At 44.0% G+C, this 17,779-nt stretch overlaps 1 protein-coding gene across 1 annotated transcript in view; it reads left to right on the top strand.

Moving 5' to 3' along the window:
* LOC108099453 (GATA-binding factor C) overlaps positions 1 to 13,287 on the top strand; it is a 34,385-nt gene extending 21,098 nt beyond the window's left edge. The window contains 5 exon segments of the mRNA XM_017202994.2: positions 7,396 to 7,539; positions 11,004 to 11,190; positions 11,274 to 11,375; positions 11,378 to 11,460; positions 11,815 to 13,287. Of these exon segments, the coding sequence (XP_017058483.2) occupies positions 7,396 to 7,539; positions 11,004 to 11,190; positions 11,274 to 11,375; positions 11,378 to 11,460; positions 11,815 to 11,880 (582 nt within the window). The 3' untranslated portion in view covers positions 11,881 to 13,287.
* The last annotated feature ends 4,492 nt before the right edge of the window (positions 13,288 to 17,779 follow it).

The raw sequence follows: 17,779 nt of genomic DNA, 5'->3' as shown, positions 1-17,779 counted from the left end.
GTTCTCAAATGTCATAATACGATTCCGGGAACCAGAAACTCTTTACGTTTCTTGATTGGAGTCGCTTGGAGTCGGGGGGTATGGGAAAAATGCTTTCGATTTGGATGCTGGCCGATAACGATCGAGGTGCATCATCATTATCACTTAGCGCACTAAAAACATAATCAGACAGCAGCCGGAGTTTGTATTTTGTGTGTGGGTTAGGTTTTTATCGAGCTGGATCATCAACAAACTATGAAAATATCTGTAACCTTGTCGCGGTCAGGTTCGTCGTTCTTCAGGTTCGTTTTTCTTTTTTCTTGGTTTGTGGCGCCACCGCGGAACGAAAGACTTAAGCAGCGAACGCAGAAGAAGAGCCAAGCACACGAAAAATTGGTCTATTAAAGATGCGTAAAAAGGCAGGCAACAAGCATAACAACACGGCCACAAACAAACAAACTGTTAAACGCTGCCTTCGCGTGGCTCGGCGTTGATTTTTTATTGGCATTTAAATCGTATGCGTTTTGATTGCATAACATTAACATAAATAAACCATTATTATCCCCGCTGGTCCCCGTTCGCTGACGTAGGGAATTCCCAAGAAATTCACAGCTGGATCCCCAGTCAGCCACTCAGCCAGTCAGCCAGTTAGCCAGCTCCTCGCAGATCGAAGCTCGACTTGACTTGACTTTTTCGTTGACAAAATATGCAACAAATTAAAATTTATGTGGCACTCAGCTGACTTATGGACCGCTCACTCCTCTCTCTCTCTTTCGGTTTTCGTTGGTGGCACAGGATGCGGCCCATCAACTTCAAATGTCCTTAGCTGCTTGAAATGCAATTCAATTGTGTTTGCCGGCCTTCGCCGAGGGCTGACCATTGAAATCACAGACCGCTGGCCCCGAAACTCTTTGGGTGGCAATTGTATTGATCTTCAGTCGCGACGCGAGGGTCAAGTTTTGCCGGATTTTGCATACGATGCCACGATGCTGAGCCACTCAGCCACTGAACCACTGAGCCACTGAGGCACTGAACCACTGAAGCACTGAGGCACCGATGCACCTGCAGCCAAAAGGGGGCGGGGAACCGGTCCTCATTGTCTGCTTTGGGGCCGCCTTTAATTAAATTTCCGAATTGTATGAAAACAGTCAACAAGTCGTTACTCTTCCAGCGCAAAACACTGTAAAGTTCTTTTTGTGTGTGTGCCTCCGCCACCTCCTCCTCCTCGATCCTCGATCTCCGATCCCCGATCCCCAAGCTTCGAAACAGAACAATGCAAATTTTTAATTTATGTATTTTAGCCCGCAACTCAGTTTCGGTTTCAGTTTTCTGTTCTCGGTTTTCAGTTTTCAGTCGCCGTTTTCAGTTCTGGCGGCCCCGTTCGCTTACATATGTTTTCCAGTTGTTCCGCCGATCGGTCGATCTGCTCCTTTGTTGTTGCTGAACTCTGGCTAAGCAGCCCGCTGGCGTCGCAATAATTGCATTTAATTATAAGGCCCGAAAACTTTTATAAGCGCTAAAGTTTCGTTTTGTTTTCGCTTTTAGCCCGAGGGTAACAAGCCCTCCCCTCGACCAAAATAGCCAAGCCTTTTCGGTTCCAGCCTTGAATGGCATTTGTCACATTTGCCACACAAAAATCACATACTTCCCGTTCAAAAAAAAAAACTGAAATAGTAGGTAATATTTCGAAGGAAAATCACTCCCTAAAAATGTCTATTAATAGCAACATTTAATGTCTATGGCTAATTGCCAATCCATGTTCAAAAACCGCAGATCCGCAGAGAACACAAAACTAAACTTGGGGTCAATCTCAGTCAGTCGGCAGGCAGCTGCTCATCTCGCCGATCGTGACTTATATAATAGGAGGGGCATCAGGGGGAATCAGAGGGGGCGAGACTCGGCGCTTGCATTTTGCATAATATTTATGCCTCAGTTGCTGCCTGCCTAATTTATGCGAATTTTCACACAGTAAATTGAACAAAACGACGGCCACGTCATGGCAACAACAACAGCGAAGTAACACAAAGCTTAAATTATTTATTCTTACGCTTATTACATTGGCTTATGTCACATTTGCATGCCGCTTCGAGCGTTACCAAGAAAATCTCGCTGTTGCTGTTGCCGTTTAGAAATAGTTAGCAACAATAAACCCATCAACACTTGACACAATCGTTTATAAATGCATTTGGAGAATAGAGCTTAATTAATTATTAATCCGCGGGCGTATTTCAACGCTAACAGCTCAACAGCTAACAGCTAGCGGGCAGCCATAAACCAGGCTTAAACGATCGCAGCGGGCCAACGAATTTCGTGGCCAGCCCACTGAGAAAGAGAGAGCAGCAGTGAAAACGAAAGAGGGAAAGGGAGAGGGCGGAGGGGAAAACTAATTAACACATTTTGGGGCCAGCTGTGGCATCTCGGGTTCCCCGTGGGAAAATCGAATCGATTGTAGGCTGTGACGCTAAAAATTAAATGCACAAGGGCAGACGATCGATAATCAAAACTAAAGCAGATCGAAAATAAAAACAACAAGCCAACCACGAAAGCGAACCAACAAACTTGCGAAAAAGTTCAATGTACGTTGCTCCTTTTGGCCGCTGCTTCATCATCCATCGAACGCAGCCAACGGGGCGTATACGCAATCGCGGGCATTAAGCCTGTTTTTTTCGGCTGTTCTTATTGGGGCGCTAGGAGATCTCGTTAAGTGGGGGCCTAATGTTATTAAAATGCACTTGGGGCCACAAGGCAAAAGAGCTGACGAACCTGACGATCGGCGAATGGGCGAAAAAAAGGGAATGCAGCCGCGCAGATCAATTAAAAATTAACGATACGAAGCGCAACGCAACGCAGCAAAAACGGGGCGTGCCAATAATAATAATGAAAGAGGCTCAAAGCAGGGCTCAAACGTTGCCAGCCCGTTGCCAAAGGGTTGCCCGTCGATGATTAAGGCCAAGCCAGCCTTTTGTCTCGGCCACTTTTTGTCTTTTTTTCTTCTCATTTTATATCAACTCTTTTTAGTTTCGGTTTTGTTGTTTTTTTTTGGGAGCTTGTTAAGCGGGAATCCAGCGGCTTTGGGCTGCTTTCGCTTTTGCTCGCCCTCTCTTTCCATCACAGAAATTTATGGTGACTGTTTAATATGCAAATGCATAATTTTGCACAGGTTACAGCACACCCAAACAACCAAACACCACCGCCCCCGCCAAGGAAATAGGGTTGCAATGTGAATTTTCTAACCCTTTTTCGATTTACAGACAACGAACACGCATTCAGCGGGGAAAGGGGGGAGGGGGGTAGGGTTTTCAGGGGGCGAGGGGGTGGTGCGCGTGTTAAGCGCACATTCATTTTGGCCAGCCACTGACCACAAGGCTCCACCTTGCCCCTTTGGCCAGTTCCATAATTTATTTAGGTTCGCGCTGCCCCCATTCAATGGCCAGTGACAAATATTAATGACGATTTTCATGCCTTCCAATGGGAGCTTGGGTTTCTATAAGGGGAGAAGTGGGGTTGTCAGTCTATGCAACTATGTTTTGCTTTTAGTGCAAGTCACTGCACTCAAAGAAATTGCAGGGATTTGATTGGAAGTTAAAGTATATCTTGAGCAAATTTAATACTTGAAAATGTATTAGGTTTCTAGTTAAGTAGGTTTCAATTTCTTGAAGGCTTAAGGTATTTCCTTTTCCTACTCCTACTTTTCCTTGTTTTATCCCTCGATTTCTCCATGTTTAGGGTCAACCTCTGGCAGCCACTGTTGCTGCTTAAAATTCACAACAATGGCCCGTTGACATTTCAGCCTTTCCATGCGACAAGCACACAAACACACAAAGCTCTGAAAAGAGCCTTCGTCTGGTTGGAAACCCTCCCCAGACTGGATCGTAAAATTCATTGAGCAGCATTAATGAGCGACATTAATGGCTTGTTCTGTTTGCTGGCCATATAACATTTTATTGATTTTTTATATCCAACTCGGCTCTGCAGGGGCAGGTGTGATTTTTAGCAACAGTTTCGTGCCAGGTCGCAGCTTGAGCATGGAAATGAGTTAAGCTGATGTTTTAATTAGGCAAATTAGCTGCAGGGAAAGCCACGACCTGAGTCACGCCCCCTCGCACAGCTGCAGGAAAATGGAAAAGGAGCCAGGAAGATACACCAAGTCGAGGGAAAACGAAAAAGCGAAAAAGGAGCCCGTAAAATTTGAATTTTTAAATTAAATTTCACAGTCGGACAGTAACTTCTATGTGCCAGACACAAGCTCAACAAACCCCATTTTGTGGGGCCATCCTCACCACCCACAAGCACAGCATCAGATATAGAAATTTTCCGTCCGCTATCTTGGTTATCTTCCCTTGATATATACCATATATACGTATGTATATATGTGTGGGTGGGTGGATGGGTGGCTCCAAAACAACCCCCGGATTGAGGGGGCGGCCATGCGCTGTGAGCCAAGTTAAGGGTAGACTGCAAAACGACTGCGAAAAATTTAATGAATGTTTTGTTAGATAACACAGATACAGATACAGCGGACTGCTGCTGGGGCGAGAGATACAAAAAGCGGGCTGATAAAGTGTCCTCTGCAGAGCGAGCGAGAGAGACGCCCCGAGTGGAAGATGTTACACTGAGATAGCAAATCTCAACATTCACTGGGCAGGGACTCGTCCTTCCGCCCCTTTAACACCCCAAGGCTCCCACTCTGCCCCACCCCCTTCCCTCCCACTGCTCCCCCCACTTTTCCCCAGCATCTTGACTGTGTCCCGGCTCGTATCTCAGATGGCAAAGGGCATTGCCACTGAACGACTCAAAAGAGAGCGCACAAAAGCTGCGCAATAAATAGCACCGTTGAGGAGGAAAATCTATTTACTCGGCACATATTTACTTAGCCTTAGCCGCCCCCCGAACAAAAATCTTTTCACCGTGTTTCTGTTTCTGTTTCACTTACAATTAAATATTTAAATGCCTGTGTGTGTTTTTGTGTGAAATGAAAACGAAATTTGCATAACATCACAAAAGCAAAGCAGCTGGGGGAAAAAAACGAAGACAAATCCCCAAGATAAGGAAAATAAAAAGAAGACGAGTCGACCATTTTGTGAGCTTTATTTTGAAAAAGTATAAATCAAGTAAAGCGCAGCGCAAAGGTGTCAAATGTTGGGCCAACAGAGGAGCGACAGAGAGCGATGTACGAGGCGAGAAAGAGACGGCGAGTGCCGGGAAAAACAACAATGCAAACGCATTTTGTCATGCATTGATAAATCACAATTTATGGCCACAACACTGAAAACTTCAAAGCCAACAGCAGACACAGAAAACAACTGAGGTCACAATTGTAGAGATTCGTATTTAAATTTAAAGGTTTTTTTAGCTAATAACATTTAATGGTGTTTATTACAAAGGTCTTCTTAATTTGGCATCATTGTTGTGGGTTCAAATATATATTTTGATTGAATTAAGATCAAAGTATTTGATATCTGATTTAGCAATATTAAATTGTTATATATTATTAAATTATTCCGGAATGTCTACTATTTTTACCGCTTCTGTTTGGTTGTTTGTGTGCGGCACATAAAGCATTCCTTATGTGCCTTTTCGCTTTGTTTATTAATCGCAAGCGCCATCTTGTTTTGTGTGTTTGCTGCTGTTGTTGTTGTGGTTGTTGTTGTTGTTTTGGCGCTTGCGCTTTTTGCATTTCAATTAAACCCCAAACGCCTGTCAATGTCTGACAGTTTGTCAATTTTCCCATCACCCTCCGACCCCCGAGAAGTCAATTATTCCCCTCTCCCTTCCGCTCGCTCTTTGCATGCAGCGGAGTGACATTGATTTATGTGATTTGCCGCCCGATTGTTGGGCCCCTGATTGCCGTACTTACTGTACTTGGCATTACGTCAGTCCACCGCAGCGAGGTGACACTGTTTGCTGGTCCGTGTTGGCCAACAGGAGTTGCGGAATCGGGAATGGAATGCGAACCGCTGATCCTGTTTCGCAGTCGCTCCTCGAACTGTTTTGTCGCATTGTCATGTTAACAACTTAATTTATATACGCTTAAGCATTTCGGCCAGGTTGTCGTCCGAGTGGCCGAGAGGAGACTGCAGCATAATTACCACAAAACTTCCAGTTTATCTGCACCCATCTCTCCCCTCGTAGGCGTTGAAATTAATTTTGAATTTCTCACTTTTCGCATTTGGCTCTGGCATTTTTCGGACCGCGTGCGCTGTCTGCAGAAATTGTTACAAGCTCGTTAACACAAGACAGTGCCACCAAAAAAAATGCAGACACCATTCGCCACCAGCTCGGCTCCCTCGCCTTATGACCTCTGATTTATGTTAATCGCCAAATCGGGAACAGGTGAGACACACCGAGCAGATTCAGACCAAGCTAAAGCCAAAGCCAAAACTAAAGCCAAACAGATCGAAATCTCGATCGAAGTCGGATTCGAACTCTCGGAGACGAAGGCGATTCCCTTGTGGCAGAGGCAACAATTAAAAATCAAAGTCAAACATGATCAACGCCAGTTTAAGGCCTCGTAGCCATGTGTTGTACCAGCAGCATGAACAAGCCAAACTGGAAGGTTGCACTCAGAGAAAATAAATGGTAGTTTGCAAAACAAAAATATAACATTTAAAGAAAAAATACTTTTAAAGTCAAAGTTTTGCCTTAAAGAACCCTTATTACAACTCAAATGTTTCTATATACATATTCCAATAGTTCCCCTTAATTTTTCGCAGTGCATTTATAGAGGGGACACCAATGGAGGGGGCATGCCATAACGAAGACCAAAACGCAGACAAAGTCTGTACTACAGAAAATGGGGGGAGGGATCCCAGATCTCGGAGGGAACAGCTTCTTTGGCTTCTTTGGCTTTCGGGGCTCTCGATTCTGGGTTCTCGATTCTGTGGGCTCGTTGCTCGATTCTCGATTCTTGGTTCTCGGTTCTTGTAGCCAATTCGTGGAAATTTAAGCGTGGCACAGACATGATCCCAGCTTGTTGTTGCTGTTGTCCGCTGTTGTTGCTGCTGTTGTTTTTGGGCAGTTTTGTAAAAATTGTCATTTTAATGAATTGATGCTGCTGTTAACCCAAGTCGAACGCAAGGCAGCCACAGTTCTGCGTCTCCGACTCCAACTCCGTCTGAGTTCTGGGGCTCTGCTGGGTTGGGGCTCCACGGTTTTTTGGTATGCCATCTAAAAAATGTTGTTGCCCGGTGTGTTAAGCAACTCTGTTTTCGGAGGAGGAGTTTCGCGGGGAGGGGCAAACAGATTCTGGGTCTTGTTGCTGACTTTTGTGCGTTAGTTTTGGCGCTGTTCAATTAGCCGTCGCAGCAGCAGCATTAGCATAATCAATTCTTTAAGGATATGGAAACACATTAAAATAACCATAATTTTTTGGTCAATATCTAACCCTTTTCCTTATTATTTTCCCTCTATTTATAGACCCTGCAATCGCTGCAAAGTGCGGCCAAGAGGGCGGGCACATCCTGCGCCAACTGCAAGACCACGACCACAACCCTTTGGCGACGCAATGCCAGCGGCGAACCCGTGTGCAATGCCTGCGGATTGTACTACAAGCTGCACAATGTAAGTATTTCGAAAGTCTTCTTTAGCTACACATAAAAAATATGGATTAAAATAGGAGAAATTTTTTATAAATATTTATCTTTAAAAAAAGCCATTTAAGTACACTTATACGTTTCCATTCCAAGTTATTTTCGGGTAATTCAAATCCATTTTCCCAGTGTAGTTCAGCTCCACTGGTCATCGGAACCATTAGCCTGCGAAAGCTACTCCAAATTCACCCCAGTCCCATTGATTTTCGATTCGCGCGATTTAACGCCACATTTAACATCAGAATGGGACACTCTCGGCGAGTTTCGGACAGGAAGCACACGCACCCGGATAAAAAGTGACAAAAATGAAGTGTCTGAAAAGCCCGCCCACCAGCTCGCCCCCTTCCGCTGTTTTCCGCTTTTCCGCAACCCCAGGGGGTTGACTGCCGTTTAGCTACTCGATTTGTTGCCGCAGCAGGTTGCTGTTGTTGCTGTTGTTGTTGTTGCTGCTGCTTTGTTACCCTCGCGATGATGAATGCCTGATGATTATTTAAAGATGCCAGTTAGCCACCACCCACTTACTACCACCACCCACTCTTCCCACCATTTGCCATCCAGCGATAAGCGTCTGGTGCTTGGCTGTGAAAATGCGATAAGCTTCTCCCCGATTTCCAGTTATGGGCAACGCGTGGCAGGATGCTAGAAGCGAAGATCTCCCCTCGCCAGAGTTAATTTATGTAATCGACTACCCGGCTAACTGCATTCAATTGAATAATGCTCGCCCATCCGGCCACCCCTCGGCCTTCCACATTAAATATTAAATATTCATTAGCCACGCTTTTCAGGGGATAAGCTCAAGTTTTCCCCCAACTTGCGGGCTTCCTTCCTCTTTTTATTTTCGGCTGGTGTCTTTTCGTTTTTTGTCTTTCGGTTTCGTGGCCTGCAGTCAAGTTTTAATGAGTTTTGCGGTTGAACTTTTGGCACATTTACATGTCAGTGGCCCTAAGTGATGGGCCACCTGTCCGTCCCACTGTGCCGTATCGTCGCATACAGTGTACAGTGGGCCGTGTGGCAAACTAATTAAGTTGCGGTCGCCACTTGTGGCCACTTGCAAGCAAAGCGGCTGCACTTCGATGGCAATCGGCAAAGGCGAAATATTTTTAATTGAGCCCGTCCATAAAAGGCAAATATCAAAGAGCGGCCAACGCAAACAGACACACATTTGCTCTATTTTCCGTAATCTGATTTGCACAAAGTAAAAACTTTTCCGACATACGAGAAAATGCACTTTGGGTGGCTGAGCTGGCTGAGCAGGCGAAATTTATTTTTGCAAAAATTTTCCTTCAATTGGACAGTGGCCCATCTCGATAAGATGCCAATCAGCGCGCATTTTTGCCATTGCCATCTCTGTCTGCCCGGAGTACAGCTCTCTCTTTCTACCTCTGCGGCTGCCTCTTGTGCCGTCTCTTTCCCTTTTTATGCTAGTGGCTTTGGTTGCTTTCCTGGCTGCAGTTCAGTTCATTTCAATTCAATTCGTTTGTCATTTCGAGCTGTGCCGCCTGTGTGGGCCTCTCTAACCGAAGTGATTGGCACATTTTATGGAAATGTTGCAGGCACTTGGCGTAGCGGTACAGTGTAGCCTGGCTAACAGCAATTAGAGCAGTTATGCTTGGGAAAAAATATGTTAAAAACCTTTAGAAGGGGATAAACTACTATGATTTGTTCTATCTATCTATACTATCTTCAATATCTTTCCCATTTTAACTTGACAATAAATTTCATGGATCTAACTTACTACTTTAAGACTCCACATTTACTGAAATCTGTATCAGTAGTTTTCCTCTATTCTGGATATGCACTTGCTGGATCTTTGATCTGCTATCTGGCATCTGCGCGTGTCTGCTCGGAGTTCCTTGAAAACGAAGTATATCTTGGAGGATCAGCATGTTAATTAACGGCAATGAGACAATTGTTCGGCAGGCCGAAGAGTCCTTTGGGAACCTGCTGGGCAATGTCCTGTGGCGTGGTGAAAAATATAACAAATCATAAAGGTTACCTAACGGTCACCGGCGCCGTTCCCCGTCGATTGTCCCCGGATTTATCGCTCTCTCTTCCTTATCCCACCGATCTCGGGTGTATATCCCATATGGATGCGATCTGTGGGTGGGCTGCTGCACCGACTTTACTCTACTCCCGAGGGCTGTCAAGTTTCCAGTCAGCTGCAACGGCGCGTGTTCGCTCCACGCTCGATTTAGATTTTATGCATAAAAAAGTTAATCTGCTGGATGGAGTGCTCCCCTTTGGGGCTTTCCTCTGAATTTCCTAATGAGCTAGGCCTGGGCATTAACAACTTTATGCTTTGTTGCTGCATATCAATTAAAGCCCGGCAGATCCGCAGCTGCCACAGCCGCTGTTGCTCTGCTGCCGAGTTGCTAATTGCCGCAATTTGCGCTAAACGCTAGAGAGACTATCAATTACGTGGGCTGCCCCGAGATCCTCCCATCTCCTCGGTATTTTTGTGTGCTTTGTATACTGTAAGTGATACGTTTTTGTCGCCGGATCAACCCTCCGAAAATCCCGGCTCTTCAAAGACTACTCTCCTCGCTCGGCAATTTAACAATTTCAGTGTTTGCTGCTGCTGTTGCTTACTTTTTTTCGAGGGCACAGCAACAATCGCAGAAAGAGCCACCGACAATGTCGTAATTCACGCCCAGGTAGCCCTTGGTCCTTTGTAATGTTGCTTTTCGGGCCTCCCTTTCTGCTTTTGTTGCTAATGTTGCTGCTCTGCTGGGAATGGGTAACCCAATATTGTAATTGTAGCGCAATGAAGCGCATGCTGCCGCTTAGATGTTCGCAAGTGATAAGGAGTTGCATATGAAGAGAGCCCAACAATGGCCAAGGGAACAGCAACAACTGCAGCAGCAGCAGCGCAGCAGCAACATCAGCAAATGCTGCAAGTAAAAATACTGAAAAAGAGAGGAAAAAAAAACATTACCCGGGTGCCGTTGGGAGCGCTATCAGCGCCAACTAATCGCATTCGCAAATGTCGCTTATCTGATCGTGTAGAAATGCTTGTAATACTTCATTTTCACTTCCCGGTTGCACTCACTCACACTCTCAAAACAGGGAGACTCACACACATATACATATTCAGATATGCATACACCCCTGTCTCACATAGACAGCGTGTGCAGCTAGCGGCATTTCCGGTCCATGAATTTGCATAAATTTGACCCATTTTAGCGGTCAGTCGCTGGCGGTTTTAGCCCTCTTTTCGGTTCGCTTTTACTTTATTGATTTTCCGCCTACACGCAGGAAAATGGAAGAATGTGGGAAACATATTTGCAAACAAGAATTATTCTCAAACATAATTTTCTTTAATACTTTTTAAAACGATACAACATATATACCATATAAGATTTCTAGTCAGCTTATGACTACTTTTCTTACTCTCTTTTTCCTGTGTCCTAATACCAGTTCTTTTTCCTTTTCCAGGTCAACCGTCCGCTCACAATGAAAAAGGAGGGCATCCAGACGCGTAACCGCAAGCTGAGCTCCAAGTCCAAGAAGAAGAAGGGTCTTGGGGGCGGCTGTCTGCCCATCGGAGGTCACCTGGGCATGGGCGACTTCAAGCCACTGGATCCCTCGAAGGGATTCGGCGGCGGCTTTTCCGCCTCCATGGGTAAGCATCTCCTCGAGCGCCAATTAAACGCCAGTCACTTTAACTAACACTCGACTTTCCCCAATTTTTCCCGCTCTTTGCAGCTCAACACGGACACCTCTCGAGCGGACTGCATCCTGCACATGCGCACATGCACGGCAGTTGGTACACAGGTGGCATGGGCGCTCTGGGGGCCTCCAGCGGACTGCAGGGGGCTTCTCCACGGCCGGCTCTCTCGGAGGAGCCGTCGTGCCCCACTCGCAGCCTTACCACTTGGGCCTCAGTTCGATGGTGAGTACTCGTAGAAGAGAATTTTTATGCGTCGAACAGCTTTTTGGCAAAGCTTTTTGGCACACAGAAAAAAAGAAAGAGAATCTTTAGGTTGAAAAAAAAGATTAAAAAAGCCTACTATCAGAAACTTCCTTTCACTTCATGGTGAAACAAAAATTAATCTCAAACCCAAAAAAATATATTGCAAAAAAAACTTTAAAGATTAATGTAAATAGTAGATACATCTGCTCAAGTTGCAAACCAATTTGTATATATTTCAAGCAAAATACTTTTCTGTGTGCAAACTTTTGTGTGTCGAGCATTTCCCCAACTTGTACTAACGTTCCCCTGGAATTTTCCCTCTTTTCCCCGCAGGGCACCTGGCGCACGGACTACACGTGATGGAGCGGGAACAACTTGAACAACAATCTGTTCAGTTAGAGCCGCGACTTAGCCCGAATCGACGCAATCGAGGCGTAAATAAATCGAGACAAAACAAATGAAACAAGACAAAACACAACAAAACACAATGCCAAACTGAGGACTCCTTGGCCAGCAATTGACAGTGGCACCGAGCCCTTGACATCCCATCCAAATTCGCGGAGTGGGAGGAGGAGGGGAATGGGGGAGGGGGAGGGGGTGGAGTGCGGGCTGGACGAACGCTGGCTATTCCTAATTGTAAACATTGCGTGCAATTTTTAATTATTTAAGCTTTGTCGCTGTTGTTGCTGCTGCTGCGAGCCGAGTGCCGAGTGCCGGCAGCAATAACAAAAGCCCCATTAAAATTAATTAAAGGGCTGCACATTACTTTTATTTTATTTTTCCTTTATGGCTTTTCTGTGAGTGTTTGTATAGTTTTTCCTTATGTTTCATATTTCGCTTAATTAATTTAATTTCTCGCCGCAAATTCAGCGTATTTAATTGTGCTTTATGAACTGCCATAAAAAAACAGAACGAGGGAATGCGAGGGGAAGTTTCATAAATATTTATTGTGTACATATAACAGAAAACGAGAATCAAGCACACAGAGAACTAAAGTTATTATATACAATAAACAAAAAGCAAAAGAAAACAGTTACAATGCACGTCCAAAAGTAAACATTTTTTGTAAAAACGAAAAAACAAAAACAAAAATCGTAGCAGTAAGAAAAGTTGCTTGAGATGTTTGTCCTAATTCGCGAAACGCAATTGAAAATTGCACAGATACTTTAGAGCGTATGCCTACTGTAAACTAGTTAAATTCTTAGACTCTAAACAAAACAGACGTGATAAACAAAAAGTAAAAGCTATATATAAATATAAACATAACAAATTTCACTAAAGCGCGCCATTACCAACTGTAAAATAAACTTAACAAAATGCTAAAGAGAAAATGTTTTTGATTAACTGCAAAGGCCGCCGTCAACTTTTTAACTAAAAACACACACACTTAAATGTTCAATGTTAATGCCTAAGTCTTAAAAATATATACACATACACATTTAACTATACTTAGACCTAATCGTAATGTAATAAATTTAATTAAATTAAATGTTAAAGGCAATTTGTAAAATACATTTGTTAGCAATTTTTGTAAAATTATAGGAAAAACAAAAGAGAAAAACCGCAAAAAAAGAAAATCCAACTAAACATAAAGCCGTAATCCCCTAAGTTGTGTGTATAAAGCCAGTTTAGTCCTAACCTAATTTATGTCTGAGGTATAAAAGAATACGATATGTATAACTATATATATAAATATGATGTATTATGTGCTAAGTGTAAACGATAAATGTATTGTAATTTGGCCATATTGATAGTTGAATATATATAAATCAAAGCAAAGTAAAGTTTATTTAAAATCGAAAAAAATGGAAAATTGTATTAAATTTAATGGCAATCACCAGAAAACCCACAAAAAAAAATCACAAAAATAAATAAAAATAATTTATGAAGAAAAAAATATACATAAAAATACAGAAAAAAAACACAAAACGATTCTAATTGAGGAACGACCACTGAAGGCTCCGCCGATGATTAATTGCTTTCAGATGAGTGGACAAAAAATCGAAATTGGTTTGGTAATAAATCCAATAAGCAGCCATCGAAACCCGGCCCGCAATGATGTCTCTATAATGGCCATTTATGCTTATGAATTGCTCTTTAAATTTCGATGCGTCTTTCCTACAGAAGAAACGTGCCTTGGATTCCTCAGTTTTCGATTCTCTGGGCCTATGTTGGTCATTTGTTATGCAGCATTTGTTGCTGGCCATTGAACGCATGAATTATGAGTTGTTTGGAGGCGTGAAATGGCATGTTCGTAGCGCAATTGTTGGTGTTTGGTGTTTGGGCGAAGTGCCACAAGAACACAGTTCGTTGTCTAAGTCTTTTGTTTTACAGCGATGACCGCGTCGGAATGATAAGTCGGGAAGACCCCAAGCCGACCGCGTGTTATTCGGCCATTAATCCGGCATCCAGCGAAGGAAACTGCAGTGATGACCCCATTTGGGCCTTTGTCCCTCGGCATCCGCTTCCGCTGCACCTTGCCAAGGTCTGCGATTCGGCTTATTTCGCTATCAGTTCTCCCGATTGCAAACAATACAATAAACGCGGACCTATCGGCTGGGTATATCTCTGGCCACTGCAATAATTGGGACGGCAATTAAGTGCACGGCACGGCCACGCAGTCAAGCAGGTCCGATTTGTTCAGTTATTGAAATATATATTGCTGGTGGGACAGTGCGTGAAAAGAATCTAAGTTCTATAGAGTAAACTTAGTTAGTAAATAATCGAAAATAAAACCATTATACATGTGTTATGATATATTTCTTTTGGATTAAATAAAAATATTTTCTGATTTCCATTTAATATCTTGTTGTCATTTCTTGATTGGGCTTTATTATTCTTCTTCTCCAATTACTTCAGTAATAGTAAACAACCTATTAAATCCGAAACGTAGTGTACTTAAATGCCATATGCACCTGAATCGTCAGCATCACATGAGCTTTACGTGATAGGCCCTGTCCTCTACCATTACGGCGGAGCTAACCGAAAACAAAGCAAACCGAAATGGTAAACCTAATTGCTATATAATTACAATATAATTGAAACAAAATAAGTCATTCGAGCCAGTGCCTTGGAAATTACCCCGAACACATGCAAAAGTGTCGCACATGTCACGGGTCAATTGTAATGGTTACCGAAAGCGTTCCTCTAATTCAAATTCCAATTCCAATTTCGGGGCAGCAGTCAGTCCATCAGACGAAAAAGTGAGGTGATCAATGCATAAGCAATGACCAGCCATATAAATCAGTTAATCAGCATCGCAGATAAGCGTGGCAGTGGGCATATGTTCAGCCAATGGGAAACCAATTCACACACCGATACACACTCGCCCGGATGATAATGGGGCACGCCACCTGAAACCAGTTGGGGAACATGCAACAAACGACATAAATAAACCGCACTAAATATGAACGTAAATCAATGGGTTTGTCTGTGGATGTGGATGTGGATGTGGAAGTGGATTGGGATGGGGATTTGGTTTGGGATTGGGTAGGTCTATTAGCTAGAACTCTTGTCTCTGCTGGTCCCATCAAATGTTCGAATTTGGGGACCCTGCATTAACTAATTAGTTAATGTCAAACATAAGCAGAGAGCCATATTTATGGTATGATTAAGTGCTGGAACAGCTCACTTTAGTTTTAAAGCTGAAACCAATAGCGTAATCAATATTCTTGGCACTTTAGGTTTCACATGCTTTTAAGTTCAAAAATAAATATTCCAATTTAAGTATTAGCAGTAATTTGAAGGCATTTAATTGGTTTTAGTCCACTTTTGATTTAGCTCCACTTTGTGCCTTTCAATCCTATCAATTTGAGTGCATTATGCTGAGTAAATCACCGATTTAACAGTTCAATGGGAATCGCATTTGCTTGAGTGCTGGCTCCTCTGGCTCAAAGGTTGAAATTCGGGCCAAGACAGCAGCAAATATTTGGTCATGCATTAACTAATTAGTGAGGAGGACGACGAGGAGCCAGGGAACAATGCCGAGGCCAGCTCCTCCGGCCATGTCCTCGACCATTTCCTCATTGTCCTGGCCTTCGAAGCTCCTCCTCCATCTCCTCCTCCTCCTTCCCTTCCTACTCCATTCCTTCCATTCTGTGGCTTTCGTAATTCCGTTTGTGTTTCGGTTTCAGTTCGTGCGTTTCGGCTGCGTGGCTATCTGATTGGAAATGTGCACCCAACAATGGCGACAGACACTAACACAAAACACTTCTTTAGATGATTAGCTGCGATAGCCCGGTTATGGCTTCTACCATTGGAGTCGATTTAAATGAATTTTAATACCGATCCAAGAGGACCGGGCCTCGATTGCAATTCAATTTAGATGGCAACAAACATTGTAATCTGTGAGGGCAACTTCCATTAGCCGTGTTTATCATCGGACACCAGCTCATCAATGGGGATTCGGTTTTGGGTTGGGGTTTCGGTTTGGCTTTGGGTTTGGGAGGTGGAGAGCAGGTCAAGTCGGCTGGTAAATGTAATTGGTTCTCGCGCTGGTTGGCTGCTCCTGGCTCCTGGCCATTGGGCCACTCCAATAACTCCACAAATGCTGCCACAGTTTCAATTAAATTTCCGTTATCACACGCTCGCAACAGCTGCATCCCATTCGCACAAGCGCTCGGACAAACGATTGTTCGGCAGTGATAGCACCTCCAGCTCATTGCCCTAATTAGAATTATTCTAATGAAATTAAACTGCACAAATTGCATTTGAACAGAGAGAGAGAGGGGGGTGGGGGGAATTAATTATAGAAATTGCCATATGGACGGCAATATGCACTCAGTGGCATTGGAGCTCTGTCATAATTTGTTTTAGATTCGCACAATCAACTGATTAACGTAATGAGTTTCTGGCTCCACTCTCTGGCCAAACGAACAATTTCATTCCACTGCGCTTCTCAGCTAATTTGATTAAATTAGGCATGGCTGTGGATGCCACTGGAACTGCAACTGCCATGGCCACTGCAACCGTAACTGCATCCGCTTGTGGCCCGTGCAATGTCATCACATGTCCAGCGCCCAGCTCCAAACATGGCCAGGTCCATTGGTTCTGGGCCTGGTCATATCAAATGCTTAATGGCAACGGCCCATGTCAATTCGTGGCATATTAAATAGGAAAATTGGCATTGGCAATTGCAGCAGATATTAGTTACCTCGCTGCCTTTGGCGGGAGGATACGGAGGAGGGATTTTCCTAGACTGTGTAGGTAGGCCTACGTGTGCCACGGAACTTGCAACAAGCTGCAGACTCAGCGGCTGCCACAGTGGATGCAAATCATGTATTAAAATAGTGTGATTTTACAAAAAAAATCTATATATTGTAGGTTACCTATTTCGTTAAAAAAGCATTGTTAGCAGAGCCTAAACCAAATTAATTAGGCATAGTTCTTCTGGATCCTCAGATTTAAGAACCTTTTTGCCCACTGTTCAGAACCGGCGCTATCTGGTAGTGCGATCAATTTGTCGCTTGATTGTGTGCGTTTTGCATGGCACATGCAATGAGCCTTGCCTTTTTAGCCTGGCCCAAACCCAGGCCCAAAGTCTTGGCCAGCTCTTGCAGTTGGTCCACGGCAGATGGAGTGGAAAATGACGACGATGGAGACTGCGGAGAGGTTAACTGGCCTCTGGGTTAGTTGTTGACAACCAGGCAGTGGCCATATTTGTGTATTATTGTTAAGCAAACGCACAAAAAACACACAGGCCACAATAAAACAACGCACAAACAAACACAAAACGAGGCGAACCTAAAGAAGAGCCTGGCAAATATGACAAAGGCACATAAATTCGGTAGCCCCGCGAGTGGCAGGGATTCTATAAACGAGATGAACAAAACGAAGGAAAAACATGCAACATGTTGCCCGTCTGTCTGGCCGAGATGCGGTGGAAATTTGTGTCGTCATCCCGGCCAAAAGTGTCAAATTTCACGCAACATGATGCGCTAAATGTGGCCAGGAACAGCCTCCTCTGTTGGCAACTCCTCGGCTTGCCAACTCCTCTTACCAATCCTACCTACCGATCCCTTAACCCCTTGTCTTAGCTGCTGCCCCGCACAGTTGCATGTTTATTGTAAATATTATGAAATGTTGATACCTGCGATTGCTGCCCTGTCCTTTTGGCCGGGCTTCTGCCCCGGGAGAATTTATTGATGCTGCGCGATAAATGCGCTTCGAGCATGGCCAAGAAGCTGGCCCCAGAACACGGAGGCATAAATTTAAATTTCCCAGAATTATGCCACAACGAATTACGAATTATTGTTGCCGACATAATTCCCTGTGTAATTACCACAGGCGAGGTGATAAG

Source organism: Drosophila ficusphila, unplaced genomic scaffold (genome assembly GCF_018152265.1).
Source record: "Drosophila ficusphila isolate 14025-0441.05 unplaced genomic scaffold, ASM1815226v1 contig_791, whole genome shotgun sequence".
In the NCBI taxonomy this organism is placed as follows: domain Eukaryota; kingdom Metazoa; phylum Arthropoda; class Insecta; order Diptera; family Drosophilidae; genus Drosophila; species Drosophila ficusphila.
The sequence above is the reverse complement of the archived record's forward strand: the minus strand, read 5'-3'. Positions and strand labels throughout refer to the sequence as shown.